A 22586-nucleotide genomic window follows, 5' to 3' on the forward strand; every position below is an offset into this window, starting at 1 on the left:
TATGAATAAATACAAAGTTAAGCAAACAAGCTTTCATAAATTCTCTTTTAAAAATATCCATCTTACATATCATGTTTAATCTCTTCTAATTAAAAGGAACATCTCAAGATACTATTCTAAGCAGTAGAGGAATACTTTAGATATTTAATGTTCTACTGCTCCATCCCTTGAGAATTTAAGTGTTCTGAAGCAACAGCGCTATGATGCAGCTCTCAGACATTTGTTTTGTACCTCCCTCCTCCTCTCAAGCTGTCCTGGGCCTGTGTTTCAGACATCATAACAAGGGAAAAGTTACCCTATCAAAGCACAGCTAAGGTCACAACATACATGCAAACACTGAAGGTGCCACTGAGAAAGTTACAAAAGCACCAAGCACAGACAACTGCTGTTCAGAGTGGTGGTATGAATGCCATCTTTGCAAGGGGAGGAGTAGCAACAGGGACAGGCAGGATGAAACAGGAAAGCACCTCAATTTTCTTGCCACTAATGTAAAATACATGATTCTGAGAAGTGTATTTATCCATCTTCAGTTTGCCAAGAGATTAAATTTATTCTTGTATAAAAAACTAAAAAAAAAATTTGGCTGAATGTATGTGTCTCAAGTTAAAATCACAAGAAATGCACATTATGGTGTTTCCTCTTCATAGGAGACAACTGAGATGGTGCTGTCTCTTCATCTGTCTTCCATTCACTTTCTTTGCTTAGTGAAAGATCTCTGCAGCATTTCAGGCTCACTTAAATTTTATTATGGGAAAGCAAACCTATAAACAGCTTTCCCAAATTAGAAATATGGCAAAAACATAGCAGCACTAAAAACAACTTCTTCCTTCAAAACCATCAATACAGAACTGCACTAAATTAAAGGACATGGTAATCTAGAGCTAAGCAGGAGAGTTGGAAACAAAACATCTGAGGCTCAGGCGGCATTGAAGGTTTCAGATCTTGAATACTAAGTGGGACATGCTAAAACAGGTAGTACCTCTACATGCATTAGGCTGTGATCGTAAATGGATGACAGCAATTTCAACAGCTGCCCACTAACTGTCTAAAAGACCGCAGCAAATGGAAATTAAAAATCGCATCTTTATAAACAAATGCCAGACATTAAAGAAGTATTTTCTCACCAACATACTATTTTCACAGTAAACATGACTGTATGATTTTCTGTGGCTTGCAAGAGGAAATGAGAAGTATTTTCCATCAGAATCCTAAAAAAAAAAAGCTCATTATTAAAATAAAAAACCACAACCCTCCCAACAAAACAACCAAAACAAAAACATAGACACACAATGGGGAAAAATATTACTTACATTGTAAACTGAGTAAGTCCATTTTGAGGCTTTCACTGTAATCCAATTGAAAGCTCCTAAAAATAAATATTTCAGTATGCTGCACTGCAGGAACAATTATCCTTACATCCAAAACTTTGTATTTTACTGATCACCAAGGTCTCATCTCCTATCTATACATGGATATAAATCTTATGTGCTTTAATCAACACTGAGGATTGCTACTGCTTACAATTACATGCAACACTTATCGTCAATTACACAGGAAACAATAAAGCCCTAGGATCCTGTTAGTAAATACTAATGGCAAAATAAAAACCCCATGGATCTTGAAACAAAATAAAGGTAACAAAACAATTAAACCAAGTTATATTCATGTAATTATAGGGTGAGTGATTAATGATGAGGCAACATTAGGAACAGCCCCAATCTTTGTTCCTGTCAGCCTTTTAGAAAGCTAATACAGAAACTTGTGCAGAAGAACATCAGCAAAATGAATAACACACAAAAAACCAGGAGCAGTTTAAAAATATGGCTAGGGAAAAGAATAAGACAATAATGAAGAGATCAGAGTACAAACAATGCCAATTGTCATGCAAAGAGGTTGTATCTTTCTTCCATTTAAGGAGAGTAACAACTTCATGATAGAAATTCAGCTGAATGTCAAGAGGTCACCACGAATAGGAAGACAGAAACATGAAATCCAATTTAAACCAATTTTTCTTATTGCTAAAACTGACCCAAAAAAAGGCAACCCTCCCAAAATATCAGTTTCACAACCTCTCTGGGCACCTGTTCTAGTGTTTGACCACCTTCCTGGTGAAATATTTTTTCCTAATACCTAATTAGAATGTCTTTTGTTGCAACACGATTTCTACTGCCAATTGTGCTATCATTGTAAACCTTTGATAAAAATCTAACTTCATCTTCTCTCCAATTCTTCATTAGGAAGTTGAAAACAGCAACATGACCCCCCTCAGCATTTTCTTCAATGTGAAAATCCTCAGTTCACTCAGCCTCCTTCCCCCATTTCCTATGCCTCAGGAACTGCCCATTTTGGTGGTCCTTTGCTCCACACTCATTTCAGAGATGCCAATGTACAAATGCTTTCATGTGAGAGGTGCCCAAAAGTGGACACCAAAGTACAAGCCACACGGTACTTCTACAATGTCTTACACTGAGAACACTCCTGAAATAAAATGGTTTGTGTAAAATGCTTCAGCTCAGTTCAGCAAAATAAAGCTTTGCTCTACATTAGTTGTGTTTAGTCCTTAAGACTCCATGCAGTCAAAATCTCTCACTTTTAACTCTGCATCCTTAGGAAGGAACTTTACAAGGAAACCCTTGGTGAATGGTTCATTTCACCCTGCCATGTCATGGGAAAAAGTGATTGATAGAGCAGGTCTGAATATTCAGGATTTCCATGAGCAGCACAAAACCCCCTTAATGGCTCTGCAACACCCCTCCAATCCCTCTTGCAACCATTGTAGATAAGACTGCCCTTCTGACATCCAGCAATTCCCAGCTTCTGAGATTTTTTTACTGGACAACCTGGTGTAAATATGAGTCGTCAGAATCTGAGCTACATAAAAGTGACAGATTTTTGCACCTATCCCTGTTAATCAATTTAATACCAAAACCAAATAAAAGCAGATTGCTTAGGCCTATAACCTGCATATTGTTTTAGTTTGCCTGAAGGAGGACAAAGGGCATTCTGAAACCTTATTAGTGAGGAGATTAACCATTAACAAAGCCACATCACTGAATCCCATTCAAAAGAAAATTGCTGCTCACCTGTGAGGTGTGTAAAAGCTTCAGGATTTTCCTCATACATCTTTGCAGGGTGTCTCACAAAGTGGTGATTCAGTACAGACATTCTTTTCTTTGGATCCTCAGTTATCTAAAACAAGAGCACATTATCAAGTCTTTACTAATGTGTATGATTTAAGATCACCTCATGATCACAGCCAGCAACACAGTTTTGTGGGGGGAAGGCAGGAGAGATTGTTAGAAGTCATTGAGCCCCTTCTGTTCTGAATTCAATACTCTGATGTGCTATCAACAGTCAATCACTACAGTACAGAAAATCTACACATTGTAAAGCACAGCCAAAACTTTCAGGAGTTTTACATTCTCACCTACTCATAACCCAGGAAACCATTCCATTAAACTTTCTTTATAAACACACACATTCTTCCTGAAATGACACTTAGGCCAGAGCTTAAGAAAAATTCTCACATTTAAGCTAATCTGAGTTCTCATACCCAGCTGTATAGCCACACTGCGATTCACTTTTGTTTGGATTTTGGCTGGGATTTTTGGTTTTTTGATTGGTTTGCTTTTGCTTTTTCCAAATAAGCCTTCCAGGCCTAATTTTTATCTATTCCACTTTCCAAAACGATGGCCACTACAACTGATTTCTGAAAAGTTTTACCCTCTAACACAGTCAGTGCTGCAGAACAATTGTACTGTTCTTTTTGTCTCTCTAAATCACACAATAAAATAAGTGCACATGAAAAACTAGAGAAATCTGTCCCAAGCAGCCTCAGAAGGGACATCTAAAATCCTTCCTCTTCTGTGTCTTGGGCTCTGCTCTTATGTACACATTGAGAAGTCAAATTCACAGCTACAGATCCAACAAAATTTGTTTATCCTGGTGCAAGGTCGACTGAACCTGCTGCTTTGTGGTAGAAATGTTCAGCCCACAGCTCAGGTATGAAGCATCAAGCAGTCAATAATGGAAACTGAGCTAACACCTTATTTCTGACTCTTTGGACAAACAACACAAAGGGATTTCTCAGTTACTGGTACAAAATGGAAACTTCTCAGTGTGACTTAAAAAAATCAAGAAAGAGTTTTCTGTAAAATAGGGAGATATCTCTCCTGATTAAACATTCTGGGATGGAAGAAGAAAGTGTGATGGGTAAATATACAGAGATCACATATACAGACCTGCCTTGTGTTTTCATCTATGAGATCAAAAAAAGCTCTAATGGTAGCCAGGATCAATTCTTTGCACCTAAAAGACAGAATAAGCAAAATTAAATCTAGAAAGGCAAGATCCAGGGTGATAAAACTGGTCAGAAGAGACTACACCATAATATTAAAGTGAAGTTAAATTATGATAGAAAGTGCTAACAGTGGAGAAGAGAGCTATGCACAGTCAGTCAATTAACCTTTGTTCCATTCTCTTACCACACTATGGAGAGATGGTCAGTTGAGGCCCAAGCTCTAGGCACAGCTGAGCTCTGTTCAGGTGAAGAAAAATGTTAAGCTTTTGTTAGTACTCAGCATTCTAAAATTATATGGAAAACTTTCCCCTCCTTATTTAAACATATTTGCACAATTATTAAAAAGAACAGGCTTCATCTTAAGAGTTTCAGGGCTTGGGGTGCAACAGAATGACTTCTTCAGTCTCTTCAGTCACTTCAGTCACCCATCTTGCAAGCACTGCAGAACGTGCAAGATGGAAACGATAAAACAAAATTACCAAACTATCAATGTTAGATAGCAGAGACTAAGGGTGAAAGGGCAGAAATGGAGAGGAGGAAACTTACCAAAAATTTCTTCAAAGACTGCTTCTATGACTAATCTTACTATTTTAATAAGTGATCTTGGCACATGAGAATAGCAGCATGCCAATGAAAGCTGTTCTTGAGAAACCAAGGGCATCCTCAACAGCAAGAACCATCAGAACACCACAAAGAAAGTCTGGTCAGTCTGAAGCTATTACTTGCTTTAAATGGATTTCATGTTAGGGACTAACACTATCAAAAAAGCCTCCCACAAATGGAGGTCATCAACCTATTGCTCAACATGAATCAAATAAACTATGAACTATTAATTCATTGGGAAGAAAAAAACCAAACTGAACAATAGCAACCACAACACAACCTCCAAAACAAACCAAACAAAAACCAGAAAGAACTGGTACCACTACACAGGAAATCTCAAAATTCTGGTCACCAACACTCAAGAGAAATGAAAGTAGAGCAGATGCAGAGAAGGGTTACTAGGACAAAGGGAATGCAGAGTTAATCCTCTTAGCCTAGCAGGATCTGAGCTGAGCCTATTTATAGACAGCCTTCTGTACAACACACAGGGAGGTAAACACCAAGGGAATGACAGCTATTTCAAATAGCATTTTAAGAAGATGTCAGAAAAAAGGCATTCAAAACTGGCTTCTGCAGTAAATGGAAGTTGGAAATTACAAGTTTTCCACCTCCTTGTGAGTGTTTTCCAGTTTCTCCACTGTCTATGTAGGGAGCAAGTCGATGGAGAGAGGATGGAACAACAAACCTAAATACTTCCTGATGACCCTTGATTAATTTTGAAAGGATAGATGCCTCAAAAAGCAGAAAATTTGACTTGATGATCCTCTACATCCTTCCTATTCCTAAATTCTTTGAAAAACAACAAATACAAACAAAAACAAGGTGCTATGCCAGAGCTCTCTTTTATAACAGAAAACTCTACTTCTGTACTACACCTTTACCTTTCTCCATACACACATCTCTCTCAAAAACACAGGGAAATCAAACCTGGGTTCTGGAGCTGAAGAAGTAGAAGCAGGTGGTAAGAAGAAACAGTACCAAGTGATAGATGGTTCCAATCAGTGCCACACATACTCCTCCAGTGGAGGTTCATTTAGACTACATCAACTATTTTTGATTTTATAAGCATACAGTATCCATCTAGTGTTTGAACATGCAGTATTTTCATATTTATTGACACTATGCTGCCCATATAGACACTGATACATGCATTACATTAATAACTAGCTAACACAGTTCCATGCAAAACCAAAGAAACAGTTTGCTTTTTTACCACAACAGATAAGGCACTGTCATGTTGACTCAATCTTGGTAGAAAAGCCAGTCCTGAACGAACTTGGTAATCTCTGAATCCTCCCGCCACAGAAAGGGTAGTTAAATTTCTTAAATCTTGGGCCTTTAGAATCCAATGATTGTTTACAGCTGTATAAAAATCTATAAAATATATTAAAATCAATCACCATTTTCCCATAAGCCTATTTGATATACAAAAAAAAAAGCTATATAAACATTAACTAAAAGTTTCTGTAAGCCCCCTGGGAGACATTTGAGCTCTGATTATCACTTTTGATTCATGTAAGAGAGGAAAATTATTGTTTTAACCCAAAGAGGTAGCAGTTAGGAAAGACAGATACATTTTCTTTATCAGCTGAGCACATATATTGTTAGAGTAGCAATCCATAGGTTTATTTGAAGGACAGACAGAGATTTACTTGAAGTCCAGAAACAGTCAGTAAGGAAGAAACATTGCACTGAAACCAATTGTAGGATGGAGAATTAATACAAGCACAATAAATCAAATCCAGCAGCTAAAGATAATTCATTCCTCTTGGGTGTCACAGAGAACAATGAAAATTAATGTCTGTTCCCTTTCCTTCACCAGTTCCCTCAGTATCTCCATGTAGCAGCACAAATACCACAAAACACATATTTAATCAGTACAGTTTAATCAAATCTAGCTTTTCAGAAGTGTATAGTACATGTGTAATGATTATGCTTCATTTCTTTGCCACACTTATTTAGGTGAGGGAAAATATGCTCTTTTTTGTAAATATTTAAAATACCTAATTACATCTATATTTATATTCTCACTTGTACAACCTTTGGGTATGAAAATCATTAAATTTATCACCTTTTACAGAACTAACACTATCTCATTCAATAGAGATAAAAGTCATTACAGAGGTCAAGTTTCAAAAGAGGAGAAAAAAAAGAAAGCAAATACGTCATTCACTGGAAAGCTTAAAAATTTAGTAACATGCCCTGCAACTTATTAAATTACAAATTATTGAGAGCTCCAGGCCTCACAAAGAAATTCAAGTCCATATAATCCATTCTATGTGACACTTGACTTTTTCTGAGTATCCTGGCACCCTCAACTACCTGAGTAACAAAGGAACAGATTCATTACAGTAAACAAAGCAGCACATTTTGCTGTTGATTTGCAAGAATCTCCCCACCAAAGCTTGAGAGAATCAATAAATAAATACCATGTGGTTAGACAAATGCAATACTCACCAGTAAGATATTTGTCTAAAGGCATTACAGGTGCAACGTGAGGTGTGGCTTGTGTAATGAGCAGGTTTATAAGTTCAGGCTTAAAATTCTTCAGAGTGAGCAATGCTCTTGCAACAAGACCACCCATGGAATGCCCAACTATTGCCACACTGCTCGGTGCAAACTCCTGATCCTTCAGCAAAGAGCAATCAGACACATCAGAAACAGATCTGACATTGAACTGCTCTTATCAGCTGTAGATTCCCCCCCACCTTCAATTAACTTATGGTCTTCAAGGACAACATGAATTAGCATCAACTTAACAAGCTTACAAATTCAATAAAAATGTACTCGCTATCTCATGAAAATGTGCTTAGTATGAATTATCCAGCTCAAAAGGAAGTACTGTGTAGCCTGTGTAAGCTTAGTAAACTTAAGCTGATTTCAATTTCTGAAGTTTTTAGGAACAGAGGACATCAAAGAACTTTCCCAGAGAAAACTTGATGTAAGGCAATGATATATGAATATTTTAGTCAACTACAAATATTTACATCTCTACTAGAAAAAGACATCCATTGTGCACAGAAGTATTTATTTAGAAACACAACACAGAACCTCCTTAAAGCTCTGGGATTGTCAAAATACTAAAAATCCGTTAAAGAAAAGTAATTCGCTATTGCATCATTATCACCTTCAAAAAGTCTCCCTCCCCTACTCCTCAGTTTTGCAGCAGGAAAAGCAGCCCAGAATTGCATTCCCAAAGGGAAGTGCATTACTCAGCACGTGGCACTACTGACCTTGTACAACTTAAGGATTACTTTGATGCACTCATGCACAAACTTGGTCTGTCGTTGCAGGCTACCACCATACAATGCAACCAACTCCTCATTAAAGTTGACACTGAAGAAATTAAAATGATACTTGAAGTCAACATCTTCTGCTTTTCTAAGTGCAATGGAGCCAAGAGAACGTACTAGAAAAAGAAACCACATCAATTAGAACAGTCCAGCAGTCACTGCTTAGCATCACTTTAGCAGAAAAACACACAAATACATAATCAATTAAGAAACAAATACATTAAATCCATTGTTCACCTCAAGTCATTTATAAAAGACATTCTAAACCAAACAATTTCTTTTCAGCTTACTGCTGACAACAGAGGTATTTTATGTCAGGAACAAATTTATACAAGCATCATGTTCCTCCACCTTAGGGCTGCATTTCTCATCTCATTTGCACCTTCTTAGTGCCACCAGGAGAAGAAGGCATCCTTGATTCCAACTGTAGAGGCAGTCCTACTGCTAGGATTTCCTACAACTCCGTTGAAGGCCATCATCTAAGAAAACATTCCCAAATACCACTAAGATAAGTATGGGGGATTGCAAAACCAAACCCTAAAGGACACTTGTCCACCTAAAACCTCGAGTGAGAAAATGTTCACTTTACAAGGTCTTGCTTCTGACCTGGTCTTCCCTGTCTAACCCTGGCTACTGTTCAATTCAGCCTTTTGTGTGCAGAATTGTCCCAGGTTTCCATGGAGACAATGCAGGATGGGAACAATAACATCTGCAAATAAGAAGGCATGGCAGCAGAAGCAGAAAATAAAAGAAAGTCCCAAAAGTGCCTACATAAAATAACAAATGATGGTCATAAAGGTCTGCCCAAATCCAGCCCAGAGGAGCAAGATTCTCCTGGAGTACAGGTTGAGAGAACAGCAGAACCCTCCTTCTCAGATTGTCTTTTACTCAAAGTCTGAATTTTGTACATTTTACAAATTTCATTTTAGTGCCCATGAATGATGATGAATTAATATTTCAAAAATGCCTGGAACCACATCAAAAACTCCTGAAGGTGGGTTGTGAGTGAGTCTCTTCTTTCAAGTCAAAGGACAAGAGGAAATGGCCTCAAGTTGCACCAGGGGACATTTATATTGGATCTTAGGAAATGTTTCTTCCCAAAAAGGGTGGTCAGACATTGCTGCCCAAGGTAGTGGTGGAGTTGCCATCCCTGGAGGCATTCAAAACCTGTGCAGATGTGGCACTCAGGGACATGGCTTAGAGGTGGGCTTGGCTGGATTAATGCTGGCATTCCATGATGTGACAGGTCCTTTCCAACCTAAATGGTTCTATGAAGATAACAAGGCTAGCAAAGGCAGCAGCAGCACCTGTCTTCATTGTTCAGCAAATATGAATATATTTTAAACAACTAAGAAAATTACAATAGCAACACCTTCTCTGCTCATCCAGGCATCAGAATAAAACTGTGTTATCTCACAATGAATTCTGAACAAAGTAAGAATTAATATGAATTAATTTTAACAAAAGTTTTCCAAAATGCACAGATGATGTATTGCCAGTCTCTCTAAATCAATTCCAAAAAGAACATTACTAAAATATTTATTGTTCCTATAGCATGTAGTACTTCTACTCACCTAGTAAGTTTGTTTTTCAGGTATTTCCTTTTGATTCCTAAAATGCCCTGAGAGTACCATTCTATTTCCTGCATAGTGATATACTGCCGTGTGTTTAGAGACAGCATTAATTCACAGATTTGCAATATTTGATGCACAATCACAAAAGTCCATATGGCACCTCTCATAATCATCATGTTTGTAATCTTCTTTGGATGCTATTGTGCCTGGAAGTCTCTATGGGTTTTCTGAAAATACTAATTGGTAAAATATTTTACACTGTTATAAGCTAAGCAAGTATGTTCTCAAAAAACCCAGCTCTCTAAAGGTTCTCTGAAATCAGGTAATTTAATCATCAAGTTTAGTGCTAATATAAGGAAAAATTATCACAGTAAGAAATCAGGGCTCAGACTATGCTGGTTTCCCCCCCCCCCACACATCCATTTTATAACATCATGAGAGTGTTATTTACTGTTTCAAAGCACATTTTAGGGAACAAAAATAACAGTCTGACAAACCCAGACTGGAAGGAATAGCAGGTACCAAAGCAAACATTGAAACACAAAACTTCATGTACAATTAGCTCTGGTATTCAGAAGAATAAAAATGCTTTAAAATGATTACTGCTTTTCATTTGGAGTCTAGAAATGTAAGAGGGTAAACAAAAGAGGCTGTGTGTAAAGTGGGAAGCCAATGTTAAGGAAAAAACACCACTATATAAAGATGTAGGGAATAATGAAACAAGAGGGCAAGCTTAGATGAATTTCTATAGCATGCAATTCCTTTACATCACAGACAACAGATGGTTCAGTTTCTCTGAATCCAATTCAGGTCATGTTTTATTTGGCACTAACTGCACTAAACATTCAAATCAAAACCAACTAGATGTTTGCAATCAAAAGTACAGCAAGGGTGCAATGCTGTCAGAACATAAACTGCATAAACTGTATAAACTGTACTGTTTCTGGCTTTCAAAAGCCTTGCTGCTCCAGAGAAATATTACAGCTTAACCATTCAACTGATTTCAAACAAAAATCATGTATCTTGACTCTTTGGAATTAAACAGACTAATATGATCAACCATTATGACTCTGTCTGGTATTATTTCAAATACAAAACTACCAAATGCACAAATCTGAGAGCTTTTTTGTAACAAAGCTATAACTCAGCTAAAAACTTACCTTGTTTGTAACTGCCAGCATTCCCAGGCAGAAAGAGAACTGGAATTCCTGTCAATAGGAGATTTTTGTTTTCTTTAGCATAGTTCCCTTCCCCATAGAGATACAGCTCATATGCTGGGTATCGTCTGGCTGTTTTCTTGGGTAATTTTATTTTCTATTGCAAAAGTTAAAAAGAAAACAAAGACCTTGTTTACAGAGTTACAAACAGGAAAATACAGTGGCTGTTCAGCCATTTAAATGATCTGGCATATGTGATTTTATTTTTATGGCAGAAGAAATCAGCCATAAAAATATTCTTTACAGTCTAAAGAGTACAGAATGAAAAACTGGGTTTGGCTTTAAAAAAAAAAACTAATTAAAAATGGAATATCAAACAAACTGTTTAAATAAATGTTACTGGACATAATGAATGGGCAGTTAGTTACTCTAAGTACTGATTACCTTCAACTAGCTTTGAAACAAACTACAAATGAATGCAATTATGTATCTATCAAAGCTGCACATTCCCAAAGTAAATCCAGCCCTGTAATACAGGTGGGGGAAAGGAAAAAAAAAGGTATGTCAAAATCCAACCAATTCTCCCAAGTGAGGAGAAGCTGAGAGCAGAAACTGGGGCACAAGAGTGATGCTAACTATTCCTGCCACACTGGAATGGCTCAGGAACCCTTCCCAAGGCCATGGATCCCAGCACAAGGATCCGACAGCCAGACCTGGAGAGCAGCGGGATGTGGGTGACTGTCAGGTACCACCTGCTAGCTCTGGGTACACTGCAGCTCTTGTGGGAATTCTCTCAGCTGGTTTTACAGAGATGTCACCTGCAGTGGAGTTTAAACAACAGCAGTTACCACCTCAATACGGCTCAGCAGGAAAAACAAACCCCTGGTCCTCTGAGGCTTTTTCTGTTTCCTTCCCAGAGCTGGGTTTGTGGTCTGACAAAGTGCCTGGCTCTGGAACAGCTCGAGGTCTAACATCCATGTCAGCTGTCACTCAACAACAACAAGGAACCCCCTAACCTAGCACACATCTGATTCACAGGATTAGGATCCCCAAAGAGAAAAGAACAAAATCTCTTTGATCCCAAGGGCTAGGTGAGGATTAATCTCACACCAGTAAGTCAATCTCTTAGAGTCATACGGCACTGTCTTAATTAAATGTGTTCTTGTTTACTACTATCTTGATTTAGCACCGGCATAGAGGCTGGTTGGTTTATAATTCTGAATTTCTAAGATACAGATTTTTAAAATTTTCATGAATGCAAATACACTCATTCCAATGTTTGATTATTTATGTTACAATTATGTAACAATTGAGATAAAAATAAGATAATACAAAGATACATGTATTAACGTGTAATTTCTATTTGAAGGAAACACTTCTACAGAACAAGGTCAAGACTAAACTCAGTTTTGTATCAGAAATCTCCTGTAAAGTCTCTCTTAATTGCTTCCCTGAAATAGAAGCATCTTTAATTCAAATCATTTATTGTTTTCTCTCAGCTGCATCTACCATAAAGGTGATTTAGCTTTAATTCTGTGCCCCCACACTCCTTCCCTTCCCCTGTTCTTCTCCGTCTCTGCTCAGCTAATGACTATTTTCTTCTCCCCTTGGCCTTCAAAATTTTTGGTTTATTGGTTATTTGCAAACTATTTAAATGATGTTATATATATATATATATATATAATCTCTATTCTATGAGATGTATCTATGTGTGTGTATTATTTACAGTTTTTTAATTATCTTGATTCATTAACACAGTGTGAGACTGTGAGTTAAATTCTTTCACTGAGAAGAAGAAAATTTAAGCTTCATTCAGGGCTTATGTCTTCAGATCATCCTTTGGTCTTTTCCCTTTCTTCATCATCCTGCCTTTCCAGCTTCATTCATCTCACTGTCTCATTCTCATTTCTTTCTGCTGCTCCTTTTGGAAAGGCTTTCAAAATTATGTGAAAAAAACTTCAGCAGTTCCCATTACTAAACTAAGAGTGACACCAAGATGTGCTTATATGACTTCCTGACAGATCAAATCAACTGTTCATCCACAGAAACTTCCTGGCTCATTGTCTTTTCAAAACTTTTATGGAACATAAAATTAACATGCTGTTCTTCCTTGGGGCATTGTCGAACACAAAAACCCACACGACCCATGAGAATTGTACTGTCAAAATACTGGGGAGTTGGGGGTTTTTTTTGGTAAATCACAGTATTTAAATATTATAACAAAGTGGCAATGTATAACTCCAAAGGAAAAGAGACATTCATGTTCCATGACAGTGGGTTTAAATTGTGAATTCCCAAGACACTGCTTATGCAATCAGTTGTAGCAAGCTACAGCAACTTTTTACAATGTCAGTACAGGCTTGGTTTTTCACCCTGGTTCTGTAAGAAATTGGGTTTATGGGAACAAGTCCTCATTACTAACTTCTGAATCTCTTGCCAAGTACAGCTGAACAGGGCAAGGGCAGGTTAAATTCTAACACTGCAGTTCTAGAACTCATGCAAAAAAAGAAGATTAATTACTAGGCAGACTGTGAGCTAACCCACACTGATGGGCACAAATGAAATGAAACTTCTTGTTTAATTGCTCAAGCAGTTATTTGTTTGTAATGTGACACCAATCCGGAAGCAAGGACAGGTACCTCCCACCGAAACTCCCACCCTGGGGTTTCCTAGGGAAGGCAGCACTGCCCACACGGCAGACACCTCCAACAATAAAAAGCTACGTGTAAAGTACAATACTTTAGCAAACCCAAACGAATTCACAATTTGCCCCCCAGCCCAAAGCACTGTTTTCTGCAGGGTAAAAGTGATGACACAGGAAGCAGAAATTCCAGAGGGCAATACAGCCAGCTGTGACTTGTATCTCCTGCATGGAACTACTGCTCACCTTTAAGCCTTGCATCCCACCTAAAGATGCCTGAGTTTAGGCTCTTACATAATGAGTAAATACAAAAGATGTGGTGGCAGACAAGAGTTTCAGGCACCCACCAATACCATCACACGGATTTTGCCAGTAACTTTCTGTTGGTTGGCTTCAGATTGAAGCTGAAGTAGGTTCTGGCTGCCAGGAGATCTCAAAACTTGCTGTGCAGTATTTAAGTACTTATAACTGCTTAAACGAATTTGTTCTACAGCACTGACAAAACAATCCCTGTAGCCATACCAAATTCCTCTTTTGTAGGCTAAGATGGCTATATCAAGGTTAGGAAATGAAGGTTACTAGACCCAAAAATTAACTTTCTGCTTCATTATGAATTTAGACACTGAAGTTTTGCTTTTCATCTTCTTTACTGTGCAAGTCAGCTTGCAACCTACTTCTGAACTGTGTTATTTAGAATAATTACTATTTTTCCCAACATAAATTAGATCTCAGATAATGAAAAATGAATGTTCAGAAGTCAACCAGTTATGCTTTTAAGAAGAGAGAAAATGCTGTAGTATTTACTACTATCAAAAAGAGAAATCGTTTTCTAACAACTGCGTGCTGCAGCATTAGCAGCGAACTTACTAACATGCATTTACATCCTTCCATTACTAAACCAGAATAGTGTGTGGAAAATATCAATTTTCTCAAACTGATCCCAGGTTTTCAAAGAGACTTCTACAAGGCTGTTAGCAAAACAAGAGGGACCTCAGAGGGATTTACAAGCTCTCCCATGTACCTTGTGGGACATGCCACCTCCGAAGTGCTCACCGAGAAGACTTTGCACCACTGTTCACCGCCTTGAGAGATACACTAATAGTCAAAGCTCAGTTCTGCGCTTTTTTGACACACTGGCTACTCCTCACTAGGAAGTCAGGAGAAGGGCCATGAAGTGCAAGGCTCGGCCTCCTGGGCACTGCCAGTGCTGCCACAGGAGCTGGCCCAGCCCCTTCCTCGGCCAACACCCGTGTGAAACCCAACGTGCTGGGTTTCACAGAGCCACTCGGAGCTGCAGGCAGCGGCAGCTCTGACCGCGGGCAGGTTTTGCACGGCGGCAGCACGAAGCTCCCCGCAGGGTTACAGGTGGGCGGCTCTGCCACCGCCCCGTCCCCCCGAGGGGCACCGCCACACGACGGGGGCACAGCAGCGCGTCCTGCCAGCCCGGCCCCGCTCCCGCCCCAGCTGCCCGTGCCCCATTTACCGCCCTCCGCTCCAGCACGGCGGCGAGCCCCGAGTTCGGGGCTGTTCTCCCGGCCCATGGGAGCTGCGCCTCAGGCTCCCGGCTCCGGGCTCCGGCCGCGGCGGGGCGGGCGGCACCGCCCCGGGAGCGGCAGGTCCCACCTGTTACACCCCGCCGTACTCACCAGGTACTCGGGGTACTCGTACATGTAGGTCATGCTGCACCGGTTCTCCTCGTAGAGGAACATCACGTCCCGCACGCCCAGCAGCACCAGGGCCGCCAGCGCCCCGTAGAAGAGCGCTGCCAGCGCGGGCAGCCGGCGGCCCGCCCGCCCCATGGCGCCCCGCGGAGCGGAGCGCTGCTCCCCGCGCGCACGGGCACGGCGGGGCGGGGCGGGGCGGGAGCGCCGCGCCCGGGAGGCGGAGCGGGAGGTCGGCCGGGCCGGCGCCTCAACCTGGCCGCCGCCGGCGCCAGGGGGCGGCCGCCATGTTGGGGAGGTCGGGCGGCCGCCGGGCCGAGGGGCCCGCCCGCCATGTCGCGGCTGGCGGGGGAGGCGTGTCCGCCATGATGGGGAGGGCGCCGCGCCGGGGCCGTGAGGGGGCACGGCCGCTCGGCCCCGCAGCGCTCAGGCGGCACAGCCAGCCCTGGCGGAGCCAGCCGGGCACAGCGCGGGACAGCGCACCTTGCCGAAAATAAACCCGCGCACCCCGCTGGGCACGGACCCTTTGTTTGTTTGCTTTAATTCGGGTACTTTTGAGACCTTACTATCGCTGTCTTTAAGCTCTCTGCTGCATTTTAGTCTCTGTGGGACTGCTGCCCCAGCCGGCTGCAGGACACACCCAGCAGGGCGGGTGGGGCTCACTGGGAAAAACAGTATTTAATGACTGAGAAAAAAAAAAATAAATTACTGTGGTGGTTTATTTTGTTCCCTCACCTTCCCCGAATCTACAGAGAAAGCAAAATCAGCTTTCTAGGGCAAGGGGTATTTACATATGAGGGAAGTAGGAAATAGTTGAATTTTCATCTTAACTGCGAAATACTTAAGCCTCCCCGGCTCCCCCAAGAGAAACAAAATTTACTCAGTTTTCCACTGTATTTGTACCATTTTTATTTGTAAAAATAACCATCTGAATGCATTGCAAGAGTAGTTTACAGTTAGGGTTCTTTATTACATTAATACAGCATTCAGTAGTTTAAAAAGTTACTAAACTGTGCTTGAGAAGATTCAGGTTAAATTCCAAGTCATTCACTGAATTAAGGGTTTTTTTCCTCATTTCATATGTGACTTTTACCCAAGTCCTTAAACTTCAATTTACAAAAGCAAACAATACCGACAAAACCCCACTGAAACCATCAAACAATATTTTATATAGTTTATTACAAATGTTATGCAAAATATAACACTGGCACCAGATGCGTATCACCATGGTTTGTAAAGATATATTGCACATGCTAAAGCATAAAATATAAGACAAAACCTACAAAACATAAGATATTGGCTTTAATATGTAGATCACTGCATAAGAAATGCATAAAATTACATTTTATACACACACTCAAGATTGTCACTAGTTTAAAACGCCCTTTCCTATAACACTGACCTAAGTTTACTTTTTGTGTAATAAGAAAGCATTTTCAGCACTGCGAAAATTATACATTATTCCTATAGAAATTTAGCATATTAATTTTCATTTCAATGCAGGTAGAACATATGAAAAGAAGAAACACTTTATACATTCAAAGAAGGTCTGAAATGAAAATTTACTGGTAATATATTGCTTTTATAACACTCAAATGAAAAAAAAAAAAAGACAAGTTCCACAAAACATTTCCATTATACACAAATATAAAAAGGCACTCTAATATTTCTTACATGACTAAGAATAAAAATCACAATTTTTTTAAAATCATCCTCAAATACATAACCAAGTTTCTCAACAGTACAATGGATAAACAATTCATTTCATGTGTTTGTTCTAATTCAATAACCTGGCAGTTGTTGACTGCATAAAAGTACCAAACACATTATGGTGCCCTTTTAGTAGCGATGAACAGAAATCCCCTGAGCTATTTCACAGCTATTTCAGGCAGTCCGGAGGTTGTAACTCAGTATTTACGAGAGAGACCTGGGAGCCCATCCTGCTCTGGATTCCACCTGCAGCTGTGGTTAAAATACAGGATGAAACGATCCTGCCAGCACACCCGGGGGGCAGGGAGCTGCCCCTCCCCAGGTGTCCTCTGCTGGGTGCAGACACAGAAGCTGTCCACGTGTGTATGGTGCAGGATCCAGGGTTAAGTGCAACGATTCTGTATGATTACTCTTGTAAGGAGTCCACAGAAAGGCAAGGAGATTATTTACAAGAGTAACATTACTCGCATGCTTATATACCTGCCCTAAACTGCACATTGATTTCTACATGTGATAAATTAGAGATTAATGTGCTAGCATACAAAAAAAAGGGATTCTGGTAACTCACATGAGATGTGGGAGAGGCCAACACTGAGCACTTCCCAGTGTTTCGTTTGTGGCAGTTTTCCTCCTAAATCCAGCGCCCTCAAGCACGACCTGTGCAGTGCCCTGGAGGTGAGTGGGCACAGCCTATGTTCCTGTGCTTTTTGGAATGCTGCATCCTGGCAGCATTGTGGGGTTTCATGGGTAAAGGTTGGATTTGGCTCCTGGAAGGACCAGCATGACTCAGAAATAAATCACCTCTGCTTCTGGGATGCAGCAGCTGTTGCACTCCACAATTACCAGTGTTACGAGGTATTGCAATTAGAAAAAGTTTTGGTAACTGTATGGGCAGCAGGTGAAAATACTGAAACTTTTAAAATGGCTGCTTAAAATAATATAACAACTTTTTATAAAGAGGGCTGGCTTTCTCTTAATGAAGCACTGTCATGTAGGATAGTGTAATTTTCTGTATTTCAGGGTGAGACTTACAACTAATCCTGCCAAGGAGCCTGCCTACATTTCTGCTTAAAATAAGATTAAAATGCTGATTCTGCTGTTAGACAGGTGGCAGCTACTTCCCATATGTTTGTTTTCAATGCCATCCTTCTACATAATAAAACCCCCAAAATTTGGGACTACTATTCATTTTGGAACAGGCACCACAGAAAATTTTAACAAATGCTCTCTTATTTTCAGTGTTTTAAGTAAGGTGGTATTGCTATTCTGCAACTTTTAAAAGCAAAAATGCTGAGAAAAACGAATTAAAATGTTATTTGGTGCTATTTCTGAGGAGAAAACCAAGGTTGTAGATTCTCTGTCATTCTACTGTAGAAACTACAGAGTTGAGATAAAAGGTTTTTTTTTTGTTATAAACTTTGGAAGATTGCTAACGATCAAGGAAAAAATACTCAATTTTAGTAAGGCAAAATAAACTTAATATTTAATTTTTTTTTCCTAATTAAAGGATTAAAATCTGCAAATAGATTTTCAACAATCCAGCAGAACAGGGCTAAAAACTGCAACTAAAATTCAAATCCTTACTTTTCCTTTACTCTGCCAAAAGCGAGCACCGAGGAAGCTCATCTCACCCTCCCAGCACAGACACAGGCCTGAGACAAGCTGAGCGTGAATGACAGGACTCCTTGCTCTGCCACAGCTGTGTGGGTTTTCTCACCTGTCTGGCAAGAGGCTGGATCCTTCTTAAGCTCTTTAACAAAGGAAGGTGTTTTGCTTTCTGCTTTTTCCCAACAGAGACAGTGGACCTTTGCATTCCATACAAGATGGCCACTCTCCCAGTGTGCATCCACCCTTCCTTTTTGCTCCTCAGGCCCTCAGTCTTGCCAGATTCACATTTCATTTCAGTATGCATGAATGCTAACTAGGAGAACAAGCCATAGTGATTTTTCCTGGGCATTTGTTTCATCTCAAATAAATAGAAACACATGTACATTAAAAGTATATGAACATATTCTTAAGTCTGGGAAAAAAACCCACCTGTGGTCAACACATCATCAGTTAAAAATGTCAACTTGAAACCTGTGTCATAAAATGTAAAATTCACCCAAAACTACTTTTACCTCAAAAGTTTATATTTTTATCATTTAGAAAAAACTACTTCATTATGTCACTCACATTTGAACAAAAAAATAAAAGTAGCAAAGTCTTCAACTGAATTACTGAAGCATTTTGGTCCTCTTGGTACGGCTGGTTAGTTCATGACAGTTTTTTGTTTGTATTTTTTTTTGTTTTTGTTTACAAAGTCTCATTCTTCCTTTTGTACATCTGTTGCAGAGGAGGGTCGGGGTCCATTTGACCTAGAAACTTTGGCAGAAGGAGTAAACATATTCACAAAGTTGACACTGCTTTAAAAGCTGGTGACAAAAGGCTTTTTAGCATCTATCTCTGGTCCCCTACACGGTACACTGCTATGTTTCTGGTGTTTGGTATTTCAACTTTTGGTGTTACGCTTTCATTGCTTTACCTTTGCTCTGTTAATCCAAACACTGGCAAAAGTATTTTAAAATTCAATACTGTTTACAGTAAAAATAAATTATTTAACCATAGAAAAGGAAAAAAGCGCCATTTAAGTTGGCAAATCATTAGAAACTTTTACGTACACCTTTCTCTACGCATGATTTCTTCCCCCTCCCCTTTTTTTACTGGTACTGGATTCATGATTAATGGCTCAGGTGACAGAAACATCTAATGACCCTAATTCTGTAGTGCAAATAAACATTTGTGCTGAATTGAAAAAAAATAAGGGCCAAGTGATTAGCATTTTACAGAAGTGATGTTAATGGGAAAATATGGTGGGATGAGCAGAATTTGGCCTTCAGAGTTAACAACTACATTTTTCTAATTGTGTACTGCAACTAAGAACTGTAAAAAGTGCCTTCTGTACGTTTAAGTGCTTAATACAGGCAGAATGTAAAAGGTTTCATTTCCTGTAGAAAAGTAATACAGGCAGTTTTAAGATTACAACTTTACCTTTGGTTCATGTAAAAAAATTATCTAATTAACAGAGCCCCTGGAAGCAGGAAACAGACAAACATTGGAAAGGGGTGATGCTCGAATCTGTGAAGGTTATGCTGGAAATAGGATTGTGCACTAAAGGTGCAGCTAAAACATGAAAGAACTCTTTACAAACAGTTCCCAGTTTATTTGTGCTGTCCAAAAGAAAAAAGGCATTTTCTCTTTTTCTACTTAAAATAAGAGGTAGAGACTTTCCACAGGGGCACTTTGGGCCTAAAGAAAACATCAGGAAACTGAAAAGCTGCAGAACTCTAATAGGAATATGTTCCAGTAAATCCCTCTAATTTTGTTATTTAAAGGCTTGATTCTCATCAGCACTACAAATCTTTCAATACCTACTTGTCAAGAATAATAGTTAAGAATATAACTGTGGGATTTAAGCTGTTTAAAAAGACAAAAATTAAAGCTGAAACAAAACAATAACAAAGTTTTCGAATACCAATGAGTCAAAATGTTTCAGAATCCGAATCATTTTCATTGTACCCATCCTCTGTTCCTATGTTATTACTCAAGGGCTTATCATAAGAGTTAATGGTGCCCACAGCAGAGCCATCGCAGAGATGCATCCTGCCCAAATTGTCTTTTTTAAAACAAGCGAAGTTGAAAGCCGTCACTGAACTGGAGGGAGAAAAAGGCATCATGGTAGCCAAAATGAGTGCCAGGCAGTCAGCCACGTCTTTGTTAGGAGCACAAGCCAGGGCTGGCGTATGACCTGGGCACAAACGCAGACAAGGCAATGGTTAGTACTGAGGGCACCTGGGGCACCCGGCATTCCTCAGGTACATCTCTAGGGACACCGTGGGGACAGGATGGGGTTACACATGCCAGGCGTGTTACTCACTCTCACGGGACATGCTGGGAGAGACACTGGGGGCACTGCAGTCACCGGGACTACAACAAGCACTGCTCGTGTGAAACCAGGCAGCAAACACTGCGCCAGGTCAACCACAGCTAAACACAGTTCTACAGCACACACAGCATGGCCAGTACAGAACACAGGGACTGCAGCAACAGGGACAGAAACTGCCATCGCTTCTGTGTGCATGAACGAGTCTCATTCTGAGAACAACAGCTTGCATTAAACATGAAAGATATTAGTTTAAAAACTTTTGACTTAATAAGCGAACAATTTTAAAGATTGATCAGTTGAGTATCTACTCAATTTGGCAAGCAGTTTATTTAGGAATTATATTATAAAATAATTAGACCAGTGCAGGGGGTACATGGAGAGCAGGTGTGACTGGATGTTTAGTTACCCAACTAAACATGGATGTTTAGTTACCCAAATATACACTGTGTTAGAAGAATATTAGCTGTATTCAGCAAGCATGGCATACACTTTAAATACACAGCTAATAAGACTCCAGTGTCAGTCAAAGGACTGGGGAGCTATTAGAAGCTTGTCTTCACTGCAGTTTAACTTGGGTCCTGTCCAATCACTGCCCTAAAGCAGCTCTTCATGTACATGAGCCCTGGAAGCCAGTGTGCTCATTACACTTACTGTCTGTACATTTTACATGCTGCTGTGCAGAACTCCAGCCCTTTCCAACAAATCCTCCTTTTATGCTAAGAGCTGAAAAATTCTTTTGCAGATGGTTAAATCTTCAGCCCTGCAGCGATAGTAATGCAAGGCAGTGGCCACTTCTGGTACCTACTGCCTCAAGGAAGCCAAGATCTGCAGCACAGATGAACTTGGTAAGCAAAAAGTGAATTCAGTTTTGTTGCAAAATACCCACATTTAAGCACTGATTGCAGTCAGTGCATTTCCTCTTCCGTGTGTTCCAAGTGTTAATATTCTTTAGATCTGTGAATGTGCTAAGGTTCTACTTGAACATCTCTCTTTTCAAATGTGTATGCTGTTTCTAGAAAAACTAAATGTGTATAAAATTTAAATCTAATTGTCATTTGTTATATACAAATTAGCTGGACCTGTATGCACTGTTTTAAGGATAAAATCTGTGATTAGAAGACAGTCTGGTTCATTTTTCTGTCCCCTGTCTCTAAAGTGAGGTTAGGGTCAGGTGACTTCTGTGGAACTCATTCACGCAAGTATAGCTAAGTAGCATTTGGCTCAGAGTAAATACCAATCAGCTCTTTTCATCCACAGATCTCAAATGTCTTGCAATGATAGGTGAGTAGTTATTTTATTTAGTGTTACTTTACAGATATGGAAAGATGGAGGTACCCAATTGTTACATTAATGCCATGAAGTTATTATTGTAAGAAAGACCAACTTATTTCAGGAAGATATTTTTAAAAATTATAATTGTAGAATCAAATCCCTCTATGGTTCCTTATAATTTTTAGGGGAGGACTTCACTGAAGTCTGAAATAAAATTATTTAATTTAGTAACCAATTATGTATTTTTGAGACAACAGTAATTTAATTGCATCTTGGTCAGATAATTGGCAAGCACAAGGATTGATCTCAGAATGAGCTGGGACACACTCAAACACATGTTGATGGTTTTCTTCCTACCCATTAAAACATGCGCTGATTGAATGCAAATTCCTTAATTCTTCTGCAAGGCGTCAGAATTATCCGGTGCCACTTGCATGTTTAGGAAATTCA

General features: G+C 39.6%; 2 protein-coding genes across 3 annotated transcripts in view; both read right to left on the reverse strand.

The window, feature by feature from the left end:
* Nucleotides 1-15383, reverse strand: part of PGAP1 (post-GPI attachment to proteins inositol deacylase 1) — a 36818-nt gene extending 21435 nt beyond the window's left edge. For both annotated transcript variants that reach the window (XM_066554056.1, XM_066554055.1), the window contains exons 1-10: nt 15215-15383; nt 10931-11084; nt 8137-8312; nt 7361-7532; nt 6117-6277; nt 4485-4537; nt 4242-4308; nt 3084-3189; nt 1311-1366; nt 1125-1208 (exon numbers count right to left, since the gene is read on the reverse strand). In XM_066554056.1, coding sequence (XP_066410153.1) covers nt 1125-1208; nt 1311-1366; nt 3084-3189; nt 4242-4308; nt 4485-4537; nt 6117-6277; nt 7361-7532; nt 8137-8312; nt 10931-11084; nt 15215-15367 — 1182 coding nt within the window. In that variant the 5' untranslated portion in view covers nt 15368-15383. The remainder of the gene's footprint in view (nt 1-1124; nt 1209-1310; nt 1367-3083; nt 3190-4241; nt 4309-4484; nt 4538-6116; nt 6278-7360; nt 7533-8136; nt 8313-10930; nt 11085-15214) is intronic.
* Nucleotides 15384-16113: 730 nt separating this feature from the next.
* ANKRD44 (ankyrin repeat domain 44) overlaps nt 16114-22586 on the reverse strand; it is a 132530-nt gene continuing 126057 nt past the window's right edge. Inside the window, exon 29 of the mRNA XM_066553139.1 lies at nt 16114-20726. Coding sequence (XP_066409236.1) covers nt 20461-20726 — 266 coding nt within the window. The 3' untranslated portion in view covers nt 16114-20460. The remainder of the gene's footprint in view (nt 20727-22586) is intronic.

Source organism: Molothrus aeneus, chromosome 7 (genome assembly GCF_037042795.1).
Source record: "Molothrus aeneus isolate 106 chromosome 7, BPBGC_Maene_1.0, whole genome shotgun sequence".
In the NCBI taxonomy this organism is placed as follows: Eukaryota; Metazoa; Chordata; class Aves; order Passeriformes; family Icteridae; genus Molothrus; species Molothrus aeneus.